This window comes from Oncorhynchus nerka, linkage group LG8, assembly GCF_034236695.1.
Source record: "Oncorhynchus nerka isolate Pitt River linkage group LG8, Oner_Uvic_2.0, whole genome shotgun sequence".
Lineage (NCBI taxonomy): Eukaryota > Metazoa > Chordata > Actinopteri > Salmoniformes > Salmonidae > Oncorhynchus > Oncorhynchus nerka.
This window is the reverse complement of record NC_088403.1, coordinates 47,013,884-47,031,730: the sequence shown is the minus strand read 5'-3', so window position 1 is coordinate 47,031,730 and position 17,847 is coordinate 47,013,884. Positions and strand designations below refer to the sequence as shown.

Sequence of the window (17,847 nt, the reverse complement as noted above, 5' to 3'; positions counted from 1 at the left end):
AGGGTTGGGATTAGGGTTAGGGTTGGGATTCGGGTTGGAGCTAGGGTTAGGGTTAGGGTTAGGGTTAGGGTTGGAGCTAGGGTTAGGGTTAGTGTTAGGGTTAGGGTTAGGGTTAGGGTTAGGGTTGGGATTAGGGTTAGGGTTAGGGTTAGGGTTAGGGTTGGGATTAGGGTTAGGGTTAGGGTTAGGGTTGGGGTTAGGGTTAGGGTTAGGGTTGGGATTAGGGTTAGGGTTAGGGTTAGGGTTGGGGTTAGAGTTAGGGTTAGGGTTAGAGTTAGGGTTAGAGTTAGGGTTAGAGTTAGGGTTAGAGTTAGGGTTAGGGTTAGGGTTAGAGTTAGGGTTAGAGCTAGGGTTAGAGTTGGATCTAGGGTTAGGGTTAGATCTAGGGTTAGGGTTAGAGCAAGGGTTAGGGTTAGGGTTAGAGTTAGGGTTAGAGCTAGGGTTAGGGTTGGATCTAGGGTTAGGGTTAGAGCTAGGGTTAGGGTTAGAGCTAGGGTTAGGGTTAGAGCTAGGGTTAGGGCTGGATCTAGGGTTAGGGTTAGAGCTAGGGTTAGGGTTAGAGTTAGGGTTAGGGTTGGATCTAGGGTTAGGGTTAGAGCTAGGGTTAGGGTTAGAGTTAGGGTTAGGGTTGGATCTAGGGTTAGGGTTAGAGCTAGGGTTGGGATTCGGGTTGGAGCTAGGGTTAGGGTTAGAGCTAGGGTTAGGGTTGGAGCTAGGGTTAGGGTTAGAGCTAGGGTTAGGGTTGGAGCTAGGGTTAGGGTTGGGGTTAGGGTTAGGGTTAGGGTTAGGGTCTACCATTGTAAGTACAGTATAATACTTGTTACACTTTCCTTACAGATTATCTTTGTAAAAGAATAAAAGCTCGGGCCAATGTCCATCTTTACATGAATTTGTCTAAGCAACTAGGGTTGTCAGTGACATGGTGGGGTATGTCAGTGGTACTATGCAGCCTCTGCTCCATCCCCGGCTGCTGATTAGACCACAGCGACACAGCAGCTCTTTAAATACACACTCCCCCTCTCCTTCTCCCCCTCTCTCCTTCTCCCCCTCTCTCCCTCTCCCCTCTCTCCTTCTCTCCCCTCTCTCCCCCTCCCCCGCTCTCCTTCTCCCCCTCTCTCCCTCTCCCCTCTCTCCTCTCTCCTCTCTCCCTCTCTCCTTCTCCCCCTCTCTCCTCTCTCTCCCTCCTCTCTCCCTCTCTCCCTCTCTCCCTCTCTCCCTCTCTCCCCTCTCCCTCTCTCCCTCTCTCCCTCTCTCCCTCCCCCTCTCTCCCCCTCTCGCCACAGGCTCAATCACGCCGCAGGTTATCAGAGAAGCAGCCTGGCTCCAACCCCTAACACAGAGTGCTGCACACAGATAACAGAGGGATAGAGAGCAGAGAGAGGGGGTGCTTTACAGGCACGGGTTATAGTAGTTAAGAGGGAGAGGAGTGAGGTGGGGGCACAAGCACTCAATGTAGTAGTTATGAAAGGGAGGGGGGGGGGTGAGTGAGGCAGAAGTCAGTAAGAGAGAAAGGCATCCCTCTAATTCCTCAAGAGGGGCTGTTGTATCAAACGTAGTAAGTGTGAGAATAGGAGGAGAAGGCGGGACGGACTGACGGAGGGACGTACAGAGGTCTGGGCCACTTCTAAAGAGCTGAGACCCAAAACGCTGAGGCTGGAGAGGTCGACTGCAGTCTGGGAGAGAACAACAGGTGAAAGGACGAAGCCCTTCAGTCTGAGAAATAGGGGAGGGGGACCGACACGGACTTATCCCTGACGGACCGACGACCCTTCACAGTGCAGAGAGGAAACAACAAGAGATTAAGTCTACAGGAGGTCAGCATACCACTACTACACGAGCTGGTCACAACTTCATTAAGGAAAGTGTGAAGGAATCTGAACTGATACAGAGGAAAAACCCAAAGCCAAAACGCAGGGGAGATTTGAGGAAAGACAGGAGAGAGAGAACATTTAAAGCTTGTCCACCTGCTTGAATAAGTGGAGAAAGAGAGTGTTTCACTGGAACTTCAAGGAGAAGAGAAGAAGAGAAGGAGAAGAGAAGCGAGAAAGAGAAGAGAAGAGAGAAGGAGAAGGAGAAAGAGAAGAGAGAAGAGAAGGAGAAGAGAGAAGAAGAGAAGAAGAGAAAGAGAAGAGAAGAGAGAAGAAGAGAAAGAGAAGAGAAGGAGGAGAGAGACGAAAAGGAGAAGAGAAGAGTGAGGAAGAGAGAGAGAGGCTCTACCAGGCTGCACGTCAATGTGAGTGAGACCGTACAGACCCAGGGAGGGAGTTGAACTAACTGAAGCATTCTATTTAGACCACAACCATTCCAATCCATCACTGATAATTAAATGCATAGGTAAATAACATAGATAACAACATAATAACATTCGATAATAACATGTGTGCAACTGCCAGTCAGAAGACAATGGAGTTGCTTCAGTATGTTCTAGATTAGAGAATACATTATGAGAATCGTTCAAGGACCAGGTTGAATGTAGTTCAGTGTTGTATTAGTAGCCATGAAGCTACAGACGAAGGTCATTTGAAAATACCACAGGACACGATTCAGTCATTTCTATAGCAGATTCATATCAGTGTCCTCCAGAGTTATGAGAAACAATGACGCGTCATTTTTCAAAGAATAACAAGCACATGGGATGTGTAAAACAGATGGAGCGGCCAAGTGTAGGCCTATTTTAAGTCGTGACACAATGGGTGAGCAGGTCTCCCTCTTCCTGGACCCCTGACCTTACACCCGAACAACACTTTACTAACAATAGGAGACTGACGTAGAGAGTAAAGTAAGCACCTATCGAGTCAGTAACAATACTGTTCAAGTGGATTCTTCCATAACGTGGTTAGGGTCCGGGTTAACGGTCGGGTGAGGGTGATGAGTGTTTGTTGGGTAAAAGTAAAGGGTGGGAAAATGAGCAGGTTGACGTTTATTGTCATGAGTCTTGTCCTGGAGGCAGAATAGAGTGATTTTCCTTTAGATAGGCCAGTTGCAAAGTCAACATTTGCTTTTTGGTCTTAATTTAAGGTTAGGGTTTGGCATTATGGTTAGCAGTGTGGTTAAGGTCAGGTTTCAAATCCGATTTGATGACTTTGTGGCTGCGCCAGCTAGTGACCACTCTACAGAGCTGCCTCCAGAACAAGATTCATGACAAAAAAAAACATTAACCCACAAATACCCACTACCTACGGACAGGAGTTTATCATGCGGTCAGGAAAACCTCCTGTCCCGGCTAAAACCAATGTGAGGCATTCAACGATTCATTTCGTCTCCTACACCTGTGGAAGTGCTGTATGTGCATTCACTGCTTTGTCACATGCGCCGAATACAACAGTGTCGACCTTACCGTGAAATGCTTACTTACAAGCCTTTAAACCAATAATGCAGTTAAGAAAAAAGAACAATAAATAAATAAAAAAGATAGAAATATAAGAAATAATTAAGGGGCAGCAATAAAATAACAGTAGCGAGGTTATATACAGGGGTTCCAGTACAGAGTCAATGTGGAGGTTATATACAGGGGGTTCCAGTACAGAGTCAATGTGGAGGTTATATACAGGGGGTTCCAGTACAGAGTCAATGTGGAGGTTATATACAGGGGTTCCAGTACAGAGTCAATGTGGAGGTTATATACAGGGGGTTCCAGTACAGAGTCAATGTGGAGGTTATATACAGGGGTTCCAGTACAGAGTCAATGTGGAGGTTATATACAGGGGGTTCCAGTACAGAGTCAATGTGGAGGTTATATACAGGGGTTCCAGTACAGAGTCAATGTGGAGGTTATATACAGGGGGTTCCAGTACAGAGTCAATGTGGAGGTTATATACAGGGGTTCCAGTACAGAGTCAATGTGGAGGTTATATACAGGGGGTTCCAGTACAGAGTCAATGTGGAGGTTATATACAGGGGGTTCCAGTACAGAGTCAATGTGGAGGTTATATACAGGGGGTTCCAGCACAGAGTCAATGTGGAGGTTATATACAGAGGGTTCCGGTACAGAGTCAATGTGGAGGTTATCTACAGGGGGTTCCGGTACAGAGTCAATGTGGAGGTTATCTACAGGGGGTTCCGGCACAGAGTCAATGTGGAGGTTATATACAGGGGTTCCGGTACAGAGTCAATGTGGAGGTTATATACAGGGGTTCGGCACAGAGTCAATGTGGAGGTTATATACAGGGGGTTCCGGTACAGAGTCAATGTGGAGGTTATATACAGGGGGTTCCGGTACAGAGTCAATGTGGAGGTTATATACAGGGGGTTCCGGAACAGAGTCAATGTGGAGGTTATATACAGGGGGTTCCGGTACAGAGTCAATGTGGAGGTTATATACAGGGGGTTCCGGTACAGAGTCAATGTGGAGGTTATATACAGGGGGTTCCGGTACAGTCAATGTGGAGGTTATATACAGGGGGTTCCGGTACAGAGTCAATGTGCGGGGGCACAGGTTAGTCGAGGTAATTGAGGTAATATGTACATGTAGGTAGAGGTAAAATGATTATGCACAGATAATGTATAGAGAGTAGCAGCAGCGTAAAAATGGGGGGTGGGGACAATGTAAATAGTTGGTAGCAGAGAGAACAGTCTATGACTCGGGTGGCTGGAGTTCTTGTCAATTTTTTGGGCACAGCCCGGTATAAAGGTCCTGGATGGTAGGAAGCTTGGCCCCAGTGATGTACTGAGCCGTACGCAACAACCTCTGTCGTGCCTTGCGGTCAGAGGCCGTGCAGTTGCCATACCAGGCGGTGATGCGACCGGTCAGGATGCTCTCGATGGTGCAGCTGTAGAACTTTTTGAGGATCTGAGGACCCACGCCAAATCTTTTCAGTCTCCTGAGGGGGAATAGGCGTTGTCGTGCCCTCTTCAAGCTGCTAGAAGTCTCATGGGTGTGCTTGAAAACTACCAAAACGCATTATCATTCCTAAGGCATTACTTGTACCCTGCACCTGTGGAATATTGCTCAATACACAACGTTTGAAAAAACAGTGTTCAGTGCCGGGCTTTGCCCCTCTAGTCTGCGGTGCCGAGGTCTGGGGGGTTATTTCTGGAAGGCGGGCTGGCCGCTGACCTCAGTCCATTGTTCAGGCTGGTTAGGGCAACGCTTAGTTAGCATGGGGGGGGGGGGGCGGCATCCTGTCAGCGTTAATGGGACATGTCAGTTAGGAGTTGTAACTTATGGCTGATTCAAGGGACCTTGAAACTTGGTCTATTGTGATGTTGTGTGTTGTTTTTTTACCATACTGGAAGAATCATACAAAAACCTTTACAGTGTCTTGAACAAAGGGGCATGACATTACACCATGCTTCTAGGTTTTCTCCTTCTAACGAGACAGGAACTGCAGTCTTTTATCAGCCCAACGATAAACAAATACATCCAGGCATGTGCAGAAGCATACACAAACACGCACACACACACACGCATGAACACATCCATCTCTTACCCTTCCTCTTCATCTTATCCATCATCATCCTCTGTGCACCCTCATCTGGCAATTGGCATTCAGATAACCATCCCGCTCTGATAGAAGACGGGAGAGCGTTTATAGATTGCACCACGCAGCCTGCCGTCCTCTACCTCTAGCAGATAACTCCTCTAACTGACCTCCCTGTGAACTACCTTTGAAGATGGAGCCTCAGCTATGATGCATCTAGGGAGGGATGGGGACCAAGGGACCAAGTTTGAGATAGATAAGAGAGGAAGAGGCTTCAAATGTCCTTCCAATGCAAGAACAGTGCCGTTTCAATTTGCATACATCAAAGAGCGATGTTGTACAGACTGGTTCACTCGAGAATGAGAAACAAGGACCATATTATATACATAGCTTTGCATTGTGTTGTTTACATCATATCAACCTGTGCTAACCTCCATCAATCCCTCCTTAGTTGACCATGAGTGTGATCGGTACACTGGAGAAGGGGGCCCACCACCAGGCTCTGGAGCTCTCCGAGGAGCTCTCTCCCCTCAACCATCACCACCCTCACCACCACCACCTCCAGCCCTCCAACTCTCTGGCCTCCAGCGCTCCTGTGGTGACCCCCTCCGGCGTGGTGGTGCCTCCCCCGTACTCTGCAGCTGAGAGTGGGGGAGGTGGTAGTGACGCTCCCCTGGAGCTCCGAGGCTCTCTGGACTGCTGGGCGTGCTCGGTGCTGGTGACGGCCCAGAACCTGGTCATCGCTGGGATCAACGCCTGCCTGGCCGGACTGGTGTTCGGACTCATCCTCATCCCCGCCATCGCCATGGTGGTGTTCGGGTTCCTCTGTCATTCTACGGTAGGAAGGGTGTGTGTGTGTGTATGTGTGTACACAGAGTAAAGGGCATTTGTGCAATACTTACATTCATCTTCCAAAATTCCTATGTGTTATTTCAGTTTCACATTCATAATTCATCTGTGTCAGTGTGTGTGTGTGTGTCAACGTGTGTGCGTCAGTGTGTGTGTGTCAACGTGTGTGCGTCAGTGTGAGTGGTGTTTGCCAGAACAGTCATAACAATTTACCCTTTCATAGGTACTCAGGAGTATCAGACTAGATAAGAAACCAGTAATAATATGTTATACAGCGTGCTGACATTTCAGGAGGGACTAACTAAACCTCCACCATCCACCACAAGTTTGGAATAGTTTAGCTGAAAATTAGGGTGGAGTTTGGAATAGGTTAAATGAGGGTGGTGTTTGGAATAGGTTAAATGAGGGTGGTGTTTGGAATAGGTTAAATGAGGGTGGTGTTTGGAATAGGTTAAATGAGGGTGGAGTTTGGAATAGGTTAAATGAGGGTGGTGTTTGGAATAGGTTAAATGAGGGTGGTGTTTGGAATAGGTTAAATGAGGGTGGAGTTTGGAATAGGTTAAATGAGGGTGGAGTTTGGAATAGGTTAAATGAGGGTGGAGTTTGGAATAGGTTAAATGAGAGTGGAGTTTGGAATAGTTTAAGTTTGGCTCTTTGTGATGTGTTTCATAAGCAGATGTTTAAGAACATGGTCAAAAGTAGTGCACTATATAGGGAATAGGGTGCCAGTCAGGGTTTAGAATCAGACTGGACAGATTAGGACTCAGGAGTCAGGGGAGAGTGACGTCAGTGGTGGGAACTTTCAAGAAGAGAGGGAGGTAGGGGTTAGCCAGCTTGGCTGGTCCCAGATCTAGTTGTGCTTTAGCCTACTCTTACAAGCTGTCCAAGAAAGTTTTAAACGCACACATGCACAGATTCACCGGCAGAATAAGCAAAAATGTTGTGTGAAATACATTTAGCACACTTGTGCTCACACACACAGACTAACTGAGACGCACGCACGCAAGACCCTGTGGAGGTGGGAGGGTGCACCCACACACGCCCACGCCCACACATTTGACCCCCATAAATCCCACTAGTTTCATTTTCCCACCCAGCCACCCCTACAGGTCACAGTAGGTCAGAGTGTGAAAGGGAAGAAGGGCCACAGCACTACTGGTCTGACCACCTTACTGTGGAGAAAGAGAGAGAGAGAGAGAGAGAGAGAGAGAGAGAGAGAGAGAGACAGAGAGAGAGAGAGAGAGAGAGAGAGCGAGAGGGAGAGAGAGAGAGAGAGAGAGAGAGAGAGAGAGAGAGCGAGAGAGAGAGAGAGAGAGAGAGAGAGAGAGAGAGAGAGAGAGAGAGAGAGAGAGAGAGAGAGAGAGAGAGAGAGCGAGAGGAGAGAGAGAGAGAGAGAGAGAGAGAGAGAGAGAGAGAGCTGTCCAAGAAAGTTGGGAGAAATGAAACAAAGGAGGGAGGGGGATGAAACAAAGGAGAAAGGGGGATGAAACAAAGGAGAGAGGGAGATGAAACAAAGGAGAGAGGGAGATGAAACAAAGGAGAGAGGGAGATGAAACAAAGGAGAGATGAAACAAAGGAGAGAGGGAGATGAAACAAAGGAGAGAGGGAGATGAAACAAAGGAGAGAGGGAGATGAAACAAAGGAGAGATGAAACAAAGGAGAGAGGGGATGAAACAAAGGAGAGAGGGAGATGAAACAAAGGAGAGAGGGAGATGAAACAAAGGAGAGAGGGAGATGAAACAAAGGAGAGATGAAACAAAGGAGAGAGGGAGATGAAACAAAGGAGAGATGAAACAAAGGAGAGAGGGAGATGAAACAAAGGAGAGAGGGAGATGAAACAAATGAGAGAGGGAGATGAAACAAAGGAGAGAGGGAGATGAAACAAAGGAGAGAGGGAGATGAAACAAAGGAGAGATGAAACAAAGGAGAGAGGGAGATGAAACAAAGGAGAGAGGGAGATGAAACAAAGGAGAGATGAAACAAAGGAGAGAGGGAGATGAAACAAAGGAGAGAGGGAGATGAAACAAAGGAGAGAGGGAGATGAAACAAATGAGAGAGGGGGATGAAACAAAGGAGAGAGGGAGATGAAACAAAGGAGAGAGGGAGATGAAACAAAGGAGAGAGGGAGATGAAACAAAGGAGGGAGGGAGATGAAACAAAGGAGATAGGGAGATGAAACAAAGGAGAGAGGGAGATGAAACAAAGGAGAGAGGGAGATGAAACAAAAGAGAGAGGGAGATGAAACAAAGGAGACAGGGAGATGAAACAAAGGAGAGAGGGAGATGAAACAAAGGAGAGAGGGGGATGAAACAAAGGAGAGAGGGAGATGAAACAAAGGAGAGAGGGAGATGAAACAAAGGAGAGAGGGGATGAAACAAAGGAGAGAGGGGATGAAACAAATGAGAGAGGGAGATGAAACAAAGGAGAGAGGGAGATGAAACAAAGGAGAGATGAAACAAAGGAGAGATGGGATGAAACAAAGGAGAGAGGGGATGAAACAAATGAGAGATGGAGATGAAACAAAGGAGAGAGGGAGATGAAACAAAGGAGAAAGGGGGATGAAACAAAGGAGAGAGGGAGATGAAACAAAGGAGAGAGGGAGATGAAACAAAGGAGAGAGGGAGATGAAACAAAGGAGAGAGGGGGATGAAACAAAGGAGAGAGGCAGATGAAACAAAGGAGAGAGGGGGATGAAACAAAGGAGAGATGGAGATGAAACAAAGGAGAGAGGGAGATGAAACAAAGGAGAGAGGGAGATGAAACAAAGGAGAGAGGGAGATGAAACAAAGGAGAGATGAAACAAAGGAGGGAGATGAAACAAAGGAGAGAGGGAGATGAAACAAAGGAGAGAGGGAGATGAAACAAAGGAGAGATGAAACAAAGGAGAGAGGGGATGAAACAAAGGAGAGAGGGAGATGAAACAAAGGAGAGAGGGAGATGAAACAAAGGAGAGAGGGAGATGAAACAAAGGAGAGAGGGAGATGAGAAAGAAGGGAGGTAGGATTTCAAAGCTGGCTAAAAAGTTACCCTGAGCTCACAGTTTGCTGTCACAAACTCTGAAAAAGATAGAGTATCTTCGCTAACCAGCTGCTAGAACTTGAAATGGACAGTTGCATGATTTCAGAGCTAGATACCCAACACACACCCAACTCACAACCACATGCCTTCAATAAGAATGAATATAAACATCATTAAGTTTGGGACATAAAATCCCTGATAAGGCCTCAGAAAGCGGAAATTAAAGACATTAACGTGTAGTGGTATCTGGGTTCACCTCCCTCAACACTTTGTGTGCCTCTCCTCTCCTATCCCTCTTCTCTCCTTTCCTTTCCTCTCCTCTCCATCGCCCTCTCCTCTCCTTTCCCTCTCCTTCCCCTCTCTTTTTCCTCTCCTCTCCTCTCCTCTCCTCTTCTCTCCTCTCCTCTCTCCTCTCCTCTCCTCTCCTCTCCTCTCCTCTCCTCTCTCATTCTGTTCACCTCCCAACCTCCTGCACCACTCTTGGTGCCTTGCTATCGCTCCCCTCTCCACTCTCTCATTCTGTTCTTACCAGATGGAGTTAAGGAAGGATAATTCAGCCCCTCCATTTTCCCTGTCCATTGCTCACATATTCTCTGTCACCCCCCCTTCACCCTCTTCTCCCTCACACCAGCAGCATCACACACCACAACAACAGGTGGCCATTTTAAATGTAAAGCACCATAGGTATTATTGTGATGTTACACAGCCGTGATATAAGAATGGCAATTAATCACATTTAATCTATGGAAGGGCTCTTCGTTCTTTGTGGGGTCTGTATGTTTCCGTAAGAACAAAACAGATTGGGTTTGTGAGTGTTGCTCAGTCTCTCTGTGTGTGTGTGTGTGTTTATTTAAAAAAAAAAAATTATTTCACCTTTATTTAACCAGGTAGGCTAGTTGAGAACAAGTTCTCATTTGCAACTGGCCAAGATAAAGCATAGCAGTGTGAACAGACAACACAGAGTTACACATGGAGTAAACAATTAACAAGTCAATAACACAGTAGGAAAAAAAGGGGAGTCTATATACATTGTGTGCAAAAGGCATGAGGAGATAGGCGAATAATTACAATTTTGCAGATTAACACTGAAGTGATAAATGATCAGATGGTCATGTACAGGTAGAGATATTGGTGTGCAAAAGAGCAGAAAAGTAAATAAATAAAAACAGTATGGGGATGAGGTGTGTGTGTGTGTGTGTGTGTGTGTGTGTGTGTGTGTGTGTGTGTGTGTGTGTGTGTGTGTGTGTGTGTGTGTGTGTGTGTGTGTGTGTGTGCGCGCGCGCGCGTGCGTGTGCGTGTGTCAGGGTGCTATCTTCTCTGTGTCTACCAGGGACACACCATCGTCTCCCTGCGTCTCCTCCTTGATTCCTCCATCCTTCACTTGTCCTGATCACGGGCGCTGAAACCAACCGTCTCCATCGGTTCTGAGAAGACACCAACAGAAAGCCTCATTAGCTTTAGCTTGTTACAAACTACCTTGTTATAGCAACGTGTGAGACCACTGCATGTCTGTTGCATGGACAATGCATTATCAATGTCATTTTACAGTCACAGGGACATTGTCAATCCCTTCGCTTTGAGTGCAACATTCTTACGGCCATGTGAAAAACAGTAAGCAACACAAACAATCAGGAAACATACGACCCGTGTCCCTCTCCCCAGGTGCGCCCTCATGGGACGTCGCGCTACTGCTCGGACCTGCTGAATGACGGTGGCTGTGTGGCCCTCCTGGTTGTGGGTTTCCTCCTGGTTACACCCCTCCTGGTCCTGGCTCTGGCCGCCTACTGCCGCCTGGCCCGCCACCTCCAGCTGGGGCTCTGCTTTATACCCTACTCCAGGGCTATCTACAAGAACCTGCCCGCCACACAGCACCCTGGCCTGGGAGGGGGCTGCTGTGGAGGCAGTGGCGCTGGAGGGGAGGGAGAAGGGAAGGGTAAGGTCTGGGTGTGAGGGGGAGGGGGAGAGGGTGGGGAGAGGGAGCGATGTGAAGGAAGGTAGTTTCAAGATCTATGTGTAGGGGGAGGGAGCGAGGATGAGCGAGAGAGACACACAAAGAGGAAGAAAGAGAGGGAGAGAGAAAGTAAAGGTGAGGAAGAGAAGGGAGCGCGTGGAGGGAAAGGGAGAGCCAAGATGAGGAGGGAGACAGGAGGAAAGAATGGTGTTAGAGCAGGGAGGAGAAGGGAGGAGAAGGAGGAGAAGGAGGAGAACAACCACAGCAGCCAAACTCTTATCTGGGAAGGCTTCAGTATAGGCGCCACAGTAAACCGTTCCTCTGGAGTTCAACCAAAGTAACCTCCTTCACACTACCACGTTTTATACAACCAATTTCATGTAAAAGTTACCCTGTCAACATGTGTGGTTTACTGTGAGAAAACTTTTTCGCAGACCAAGAAGGAGCAGTTTTTTACACTGTTCTAGAGTTCGAGGGCAAAATGTTGTTTCTCCAGTGAAACACTGGACATTGTATTAAAGGACATAATATCACTGCCATGTGTTGACATCCAATATATTATTAACATTGATTCAACACAGTATCTTTAAGCATTTACCACCATGAAGGACCTTCAATAGAGTTTTGTGCATTTAGTTGACTCTGGTTTATGACTGCTACTGTTTCTTGTGTATTTCCTCTTTTCAAATAAAGTCTATTTGGAATCAGTTTGAGTCTGTTTCAATTATTTTTTTTATTATTGTTATTTTAACCTTTATTTAACTAGGCAAGTCAGTTAAGAACAAATTCTTATTTACTATGACGACCTACCAAAAGGCAAAAGGCCTCCTGCTGGGACGGGGGCTGGGTTTCAAAATAGATATAATATAGAGAGACCTAAGACAACAGCACAGCATGGCAGCAACACAGCATGGCAGCAACACAGCATGGCAGCAACACAGCATGGCAGCAACACAACATGGCAGCAACACAGCATGGCAGCAACACAGCATGGCAGCAACACAGCATGGCAGCAACACAGCATGGCAGCAACACAGCATGGTAGCAACACAACATGGCAGCAACACAGCATGGTAGCAACACAGCATGGCAGCAACACAGCATGGCAGCAACACAGCATGGCAGCAACACAACATGGTAGCAACACAACATGGTAGCAACACAACATGGCAGCAACACAGCATGGCAGCAACACAGCATGGTAGCAACACAACATGGCAGCAACACAGCATGGCAGCAACACAGCATGGCAGCAACACAGCATGGTAGCAACACAACATGGTAGCAACACAACATGGTAGCAACACAACATGGCAGCAACACAGCATGGTAGCAACACAGCATGGCAGCAACACAACATGGCAGCAACACAACATGGCAGCAACACAGCATGGCAGCAACACAGCATGGCAGCAACACAACATGGTAGCAACACAACATGGCAGCAACACAGCATGGCAGCAACACAACATGGCAGCAACACAGCATGGCAGCAACACAGCATGGCAGCAACACAGCATGGTAGCAGCACAACATGGCAGCAACACAGCATGGCAGCAACACAACATGGTAGCAACACAACATGGCAGCAACACAGCATGGCAGCAACACAGCATGGCAGCAACACAGCATGGCAGCAACACAACATGGTAGCAGCCCGAAACATGGTACAAACATTATTGGACACAGACAACAGCACAAAGGGCAAGAAGGTAGCGACAACAATACATCACACAAAGCAGCCACAACTGTCAGTAAGAGTGTCCATGATTGTCTTTGAATGAAGAGATTGAGATAAAACTGTCCAGTTTGAGTGTTTGTTGCAGCTCGTTCCCGTCGCTAGCTGTAGCGAACTGAAAAGACGAGGGACCCAGGGATGTGACTGGCAGAACGGCTGTTGTATGTGGAGGATGAGGGCTGCAGTAGATATCTCAGATGGGGGGAGTGAGGCCTAAGAGGGTTTTATAAATAAGCATCAACCAGTAGCCGAGATCACCCTTACCTGCAGATCTATAAATCACGTTTCCGTAATCTAGCATGGGTAGGATGGTCATCTGAACCAGGGTTAGTTTGGTAGCTGGGGTGAAAGAGGAGTGATTACGATAGAGGAAACCAAGTCTAAATTTAACTTTAGCCTGCAGCTTTGATATGTGCTGAGAGAAGGACAGTGTACCATCTAGCCATACTCCCAAGTATGAGGTGGCTACCTCAAGCTCTAAACCCTCAGAGGCAGTAATCACACCTGTGGGGAGAGGGGCATTCTTCTTACCAAACCACATTGACCTTTGTTTTGGAGGTGTTCAGAACAAGGTTAAGGGCAGAGAAAGCTTGTTGGACACCAAGAAAGCTTTGTTGTAGAGCATTGAAACACAAAATCCGGGGAGAGGCCAGCTGAGTATAAGACTGTATCATCTGCATATAAATGGACGAGAGAGAACTTCCTACTGCCTGAACTATGTTGTTGATTTTTTAAAAGTGTTCGTTGTGGTTATGTATACATTTCCACAGTAGAGTGTCTCTAATTACCTACCCCCACACACAGGTTTTCATCTCTTGTTTGCAAACCCCAGGGTGTTCATTTCGCAAGCCTGGAATCAGGCGCAGCAATCAGCTTGTTACTAAAGTATCTTTCCTGGCTGGATACATTTTTTTTTGTTTTTATCGCATGCGGTGCTGTTGACCCTCTCCAACATTTTATGGAACTATTTACATGGAGTATTTGGATAAATATGCGTATAAGATACGACAGAAGATTATGTCGTGGAGTTGTTTTGTTTGTTGAAGGGTTTCAAATGAGAACCTTGAAAGTTCATGGCCATTGACGGGGGTCGGCGTCACACGATTCCACCACAACGCACAAACCAATTAAGTAGGGCCTAGCCTTTGGTATTTAAAATGCATGAGACTGAAGTTTACTTCGTGACTGAGTATGGTATGAGTTGGCCTACATTCTGAAATACAATGTTTGGTAATGTTTATCATTTGTAAAGCCAGGACTCAATACCCCTCCCCTAGTCGAACTGTACAGCCAAATGCACCATCTTTACAGTTTGGCCTGCAGTAAGTTTAGGAGGGCAACTTTGAGAAAGCACCGTGCTAGAAATAAGGGGGACGGTACCTTGCAATGTATTAACTGATTTTCATTATTGCCTCTGAATTAGAAACATGTGGGATGCATATCCAAATGGATCTAGCTAGATAGGTAGCTAGAACTGCACAATTGAACTGGAGTCATCTATGAATGTCCACTTGGTGGCGACAGAGTTCCATTTGGAAAACAAATCACCTTCGTGTTGGGATAAAACAAGCTATGCAGTGTGATTTCTGGAGATGATAGTATCGCTTGAATATCACAATGATCATGACACGCCAGCAGTCATCGTTCAGACAGACTCAACCCAGAAGATGGAACTCTGTCGCCACCAAGTGGACATTCCTAGATGACTCGAGTTCATCTAGGTTCAGCCATTTGGATAATTGGTTATGCAAAATTATTATTTTATACTAAAAGAATTGCTCAAAGACATTTTCTTTAAATTATTATTGTCACCCCTAATGATTCTTATAAGTAAAATTAAACATTTAACCTGCATTAACATTCTACTTTGAATTCATCTCAGTTTTGGGAACTATATTGTGGACTTTCATGGCTTCCTGTTTCACTGGGGTATAAAAATTAGGTAACATTTGATTATTTATCACCATTGGGAAAGACAAAGAACTTCCAAATGAAGAGGCAAAATGGTGATGTGTACAAAAAATATATTTAAAGAAATAGGGCAACAATTGAAGTTTTAAAAACTCTGGAACAGTGGTAAACTTGCCTGGTAGAGGACCCAAATAAAACATGTAACATTGAGAATCTGTGGTTTGAATTGAAGAGGGCAGTCCAAAAGGCTAAAATCCCTCCCAACATGTTCTTCAATCTCATAAAACATAGAAAAAGACTGAGTGCGGTTATCCTCTTTAGATTTTTTTGTTCATTCGTTGTAAATAAAACGTTTTATCTCGGCGCAATTGTATTAGTATATAATTGTGTTTTTTTTTAGCATACAGTATAGCTCGGTATTTGTAGTATTTATTTTATAACGTTTATTTTATTTTTTTTAAATCAAAGGTGCCAATAATTTTGGAAGAAGCAGTTACGATATTATTGCAGCTTGAAGTAAGGGTTTAATGGTTGACCATTTTTATTACTTGGGGAACCACTTGCACTTCCTCCACTGTATTTGTCTTCCACTCCCAGGATGCATTGTGATTTCAAAAACATATCTCTCAAAAATTAAATCGAACAGAGCCGCATTTGTAGTAGTCCGTGGACCAGTGTTTAATTTGTTTATTTTTTAATGAACAGTCCACTACCTGTACTCGACACGGGGTAGGCTACAATAACTGGACTGTTAGCTTAAAAGACTGGTACCCAGGCTAAACTGCCACCAGTTTGGTAAGGAAATACAACAATTCAAACACATTTTATTCGTCACATGCTTCGTAAACAGCAGGTGATGACTAACAGTGAAAGGCGTACTGATAGAGAAAGAAATAGAGAATTAATTTTAAAAAGTAATAATAAATGCAATGAGGGACAATAACATGGCTAGATACAGTCGTGGCCAAAAGTTTTGAGTGACACAAATATTAATTTCCACAAAGTCTGCTGCCTCAGTGTCTTTAGATATTTTATATTTTTGTCAGATGTTACTATAGAATACTGAAGTATAATTACAAGCATTTCATACGTGTCAAAGGCTTTTATTGACAATTACATGAAGTTGATGCAAAGAGTCAATATTTGCAGTGTTGGCCCTTCTTTTTCAAGACCTCTGCAATCCGCCCTGGCATGCTGTCAATTAACTTCTGGGCCACATCCTGACTGATGGCAGCCCATTCTTGCATAATCAATGCTTGGAGTTTGTCAGAATTTGTGGGGTTTTGTTTGTCCACCTGCCTCTTGAGGATTGACCACAAGTTCTCAATGGGATTAAGGCCTGGGGAGTTTCCTGGCCATAGACCCAAAATATTGATGTTTTGTTCCCCGAACCACTTAGTTATCACTTTTGCCTTATGGCAAGGTGCTCCATCATGCTGGAAAAGACATTGTTCATCACCAAACTGTTCCTGGATGGTTGAGAGAAGTTGCTCTTGGAGGATGTGTTGGTACCATTCTTTATTCATGGCTGTGTTCTGAGGCAAAATTGTGTGTGAGCCCACTCCCTTGGCTGAGAAGCAACACCACACATGAATGGTCTTAGGATGCTTCACTGTTGGCATGACACAGGACTGATGGTAGCACTCCCCTTGTCTTCTCTGGACAAGCCATCTTCCGGATGCCCCAAACAATCGGAAAGAGGATTCATCAGAGAAAATGACTTTACCCCAGTCCTCAGCAGTCCAATCCCTGTACCTTTTGCAGAATATCAGTCTGTCCCTGATGTTTTTCCTGGAGAGAAGTGGCTTCTTTGCTGCCCTTCTTGACACCAGGCCATCCTCCAAAAGTCTTCGCCTCACTGTGCGTGCAGATGCACTCACACCTGCCTGCTGCCATTCCTGAGCTAGCTCTGTACTGGTGGTGCCCCGATCCCGCAGAGAATCTACTTTAGGAGACGTTCCTGGCGCTTGCTGGACTTTCTTGGGCGCCCTGAAGCCTTCTTCGCAAACAATTGAACTGCTCTCCTTGAAGTTCTTGATGATCTGATAAATGGCTGATTTAGGTGCAATCTTACTGGCAGCAATATCCTTGCCTGTGAAGCCCTTTTTGTGCAAAGCAATGATGACGGCACATGTTTCCTTGCAGGTAACCATGATTGACAGAGGAAGAACATTGATTCTAAGCACCACCCTCCTTTTGAAGCTTCGTGTCCTCGTTAACACTCACACCTGTGTTAACGAGAGAACTTTGCAATTAATTACAATTCATCTGATCACGCTTCATAACATTCTGGAGTATATGCAAATTGCCATCATACAAACTGAGACAGCAGACTTTGTGAAAATGAATATTTGTGTCACTCTCAAAACCTTTGCCCACGACTCTACACGGGGTACCAGTACCGAGGCCATGTGCAGGGATACCAGGTAATTGAGGTAGATATGTACATATAACTAGGAATAAAGTGTCTAGACAACAGGATAGACAATAAACAGTGGCAGCAGCGTATGTGATGAGTCACAAAAGTTAGTGCAATAATGGTCAATGAGGATAGTCCAGGCAGCTATTTGGCAGAGGGACATTGAGGCGGACACTCCATCTGCTGCTCTCTCCCCCCGCTGAGACTGGTCATCAGATGCAGGCACCTTCAGCCCAGTAAAATACAATTAAAAAGCTAATTATTTACATGTATGCTCACTCGGCTGTGCCTCACAAGTAATACAACGGATCTATTACCAGTGTGATCATATACAGTGGGGCAAAAAAGTATTTAGTCAGCCAACAATTGTGCAAGTTCTCCCACTTAAAAAGATGAGAGAGGCCTGTAATTTTCATATAGGTACATCACTGTAGCTTACCTCCAATTTAACACAATGCAACATACCTAAACAAAACAAACCATTTTGTTGTAGGCAGAACGCATTAGAGTAGGGTTCTGTTGCATTGACACGCACGGCTCA

At 45.8% G+C, this 17,847-nt stretch overlaps 1 protein-coding gene across 1 annotated transcript; it reads left to right on the top strand.

Moving 5' to 3' along the window:
* The first annotated feature begins 1,494 nt into the window (after positions 1–1,494).
* Positions 1,495–11,945, top strand: LOC115133455 (transmembrane protein 88-like). Its single transcript, XM_029666695.2, has 3 exons — positions 1,495–2,233; positions 5,872–6,258; positions 10,950–11,945. Exons 2-3 carry the CDS (start codon positions 5,878–5,880, stop codon positions 11,235–11,237), a joined length of 669 nt encoding a protein of 222 aa, XP_029522555.1. The 5' UTR covers positions 1,495–2,233; positions 5,872–5,877; the 3' UTR covers positions 11,238–11,945.
* The last annotated feature ends 5,902 nt before the right edge of the window (positions 11,946–17,847 follow it).

What these genes read in the sequence shown, in the direction of transcription:
- LOC115133455 (XM_029666695.2), top strand. Translation starts at nt 5,878, where the DNA reads ATGAGTGTGATCGGTACACTGGAGAAGGGGGCCCACCACCAGGCTCTG. An exon ending in GGTTCCTCTGTCATTCTACG is followed by an intron (nt 6,259 to 10,949) that starts GTAGGAAGGGTG and finishes CCCTCTCCCCAG; the next exon opens with GTGCGCCCTCATGGGACGTC.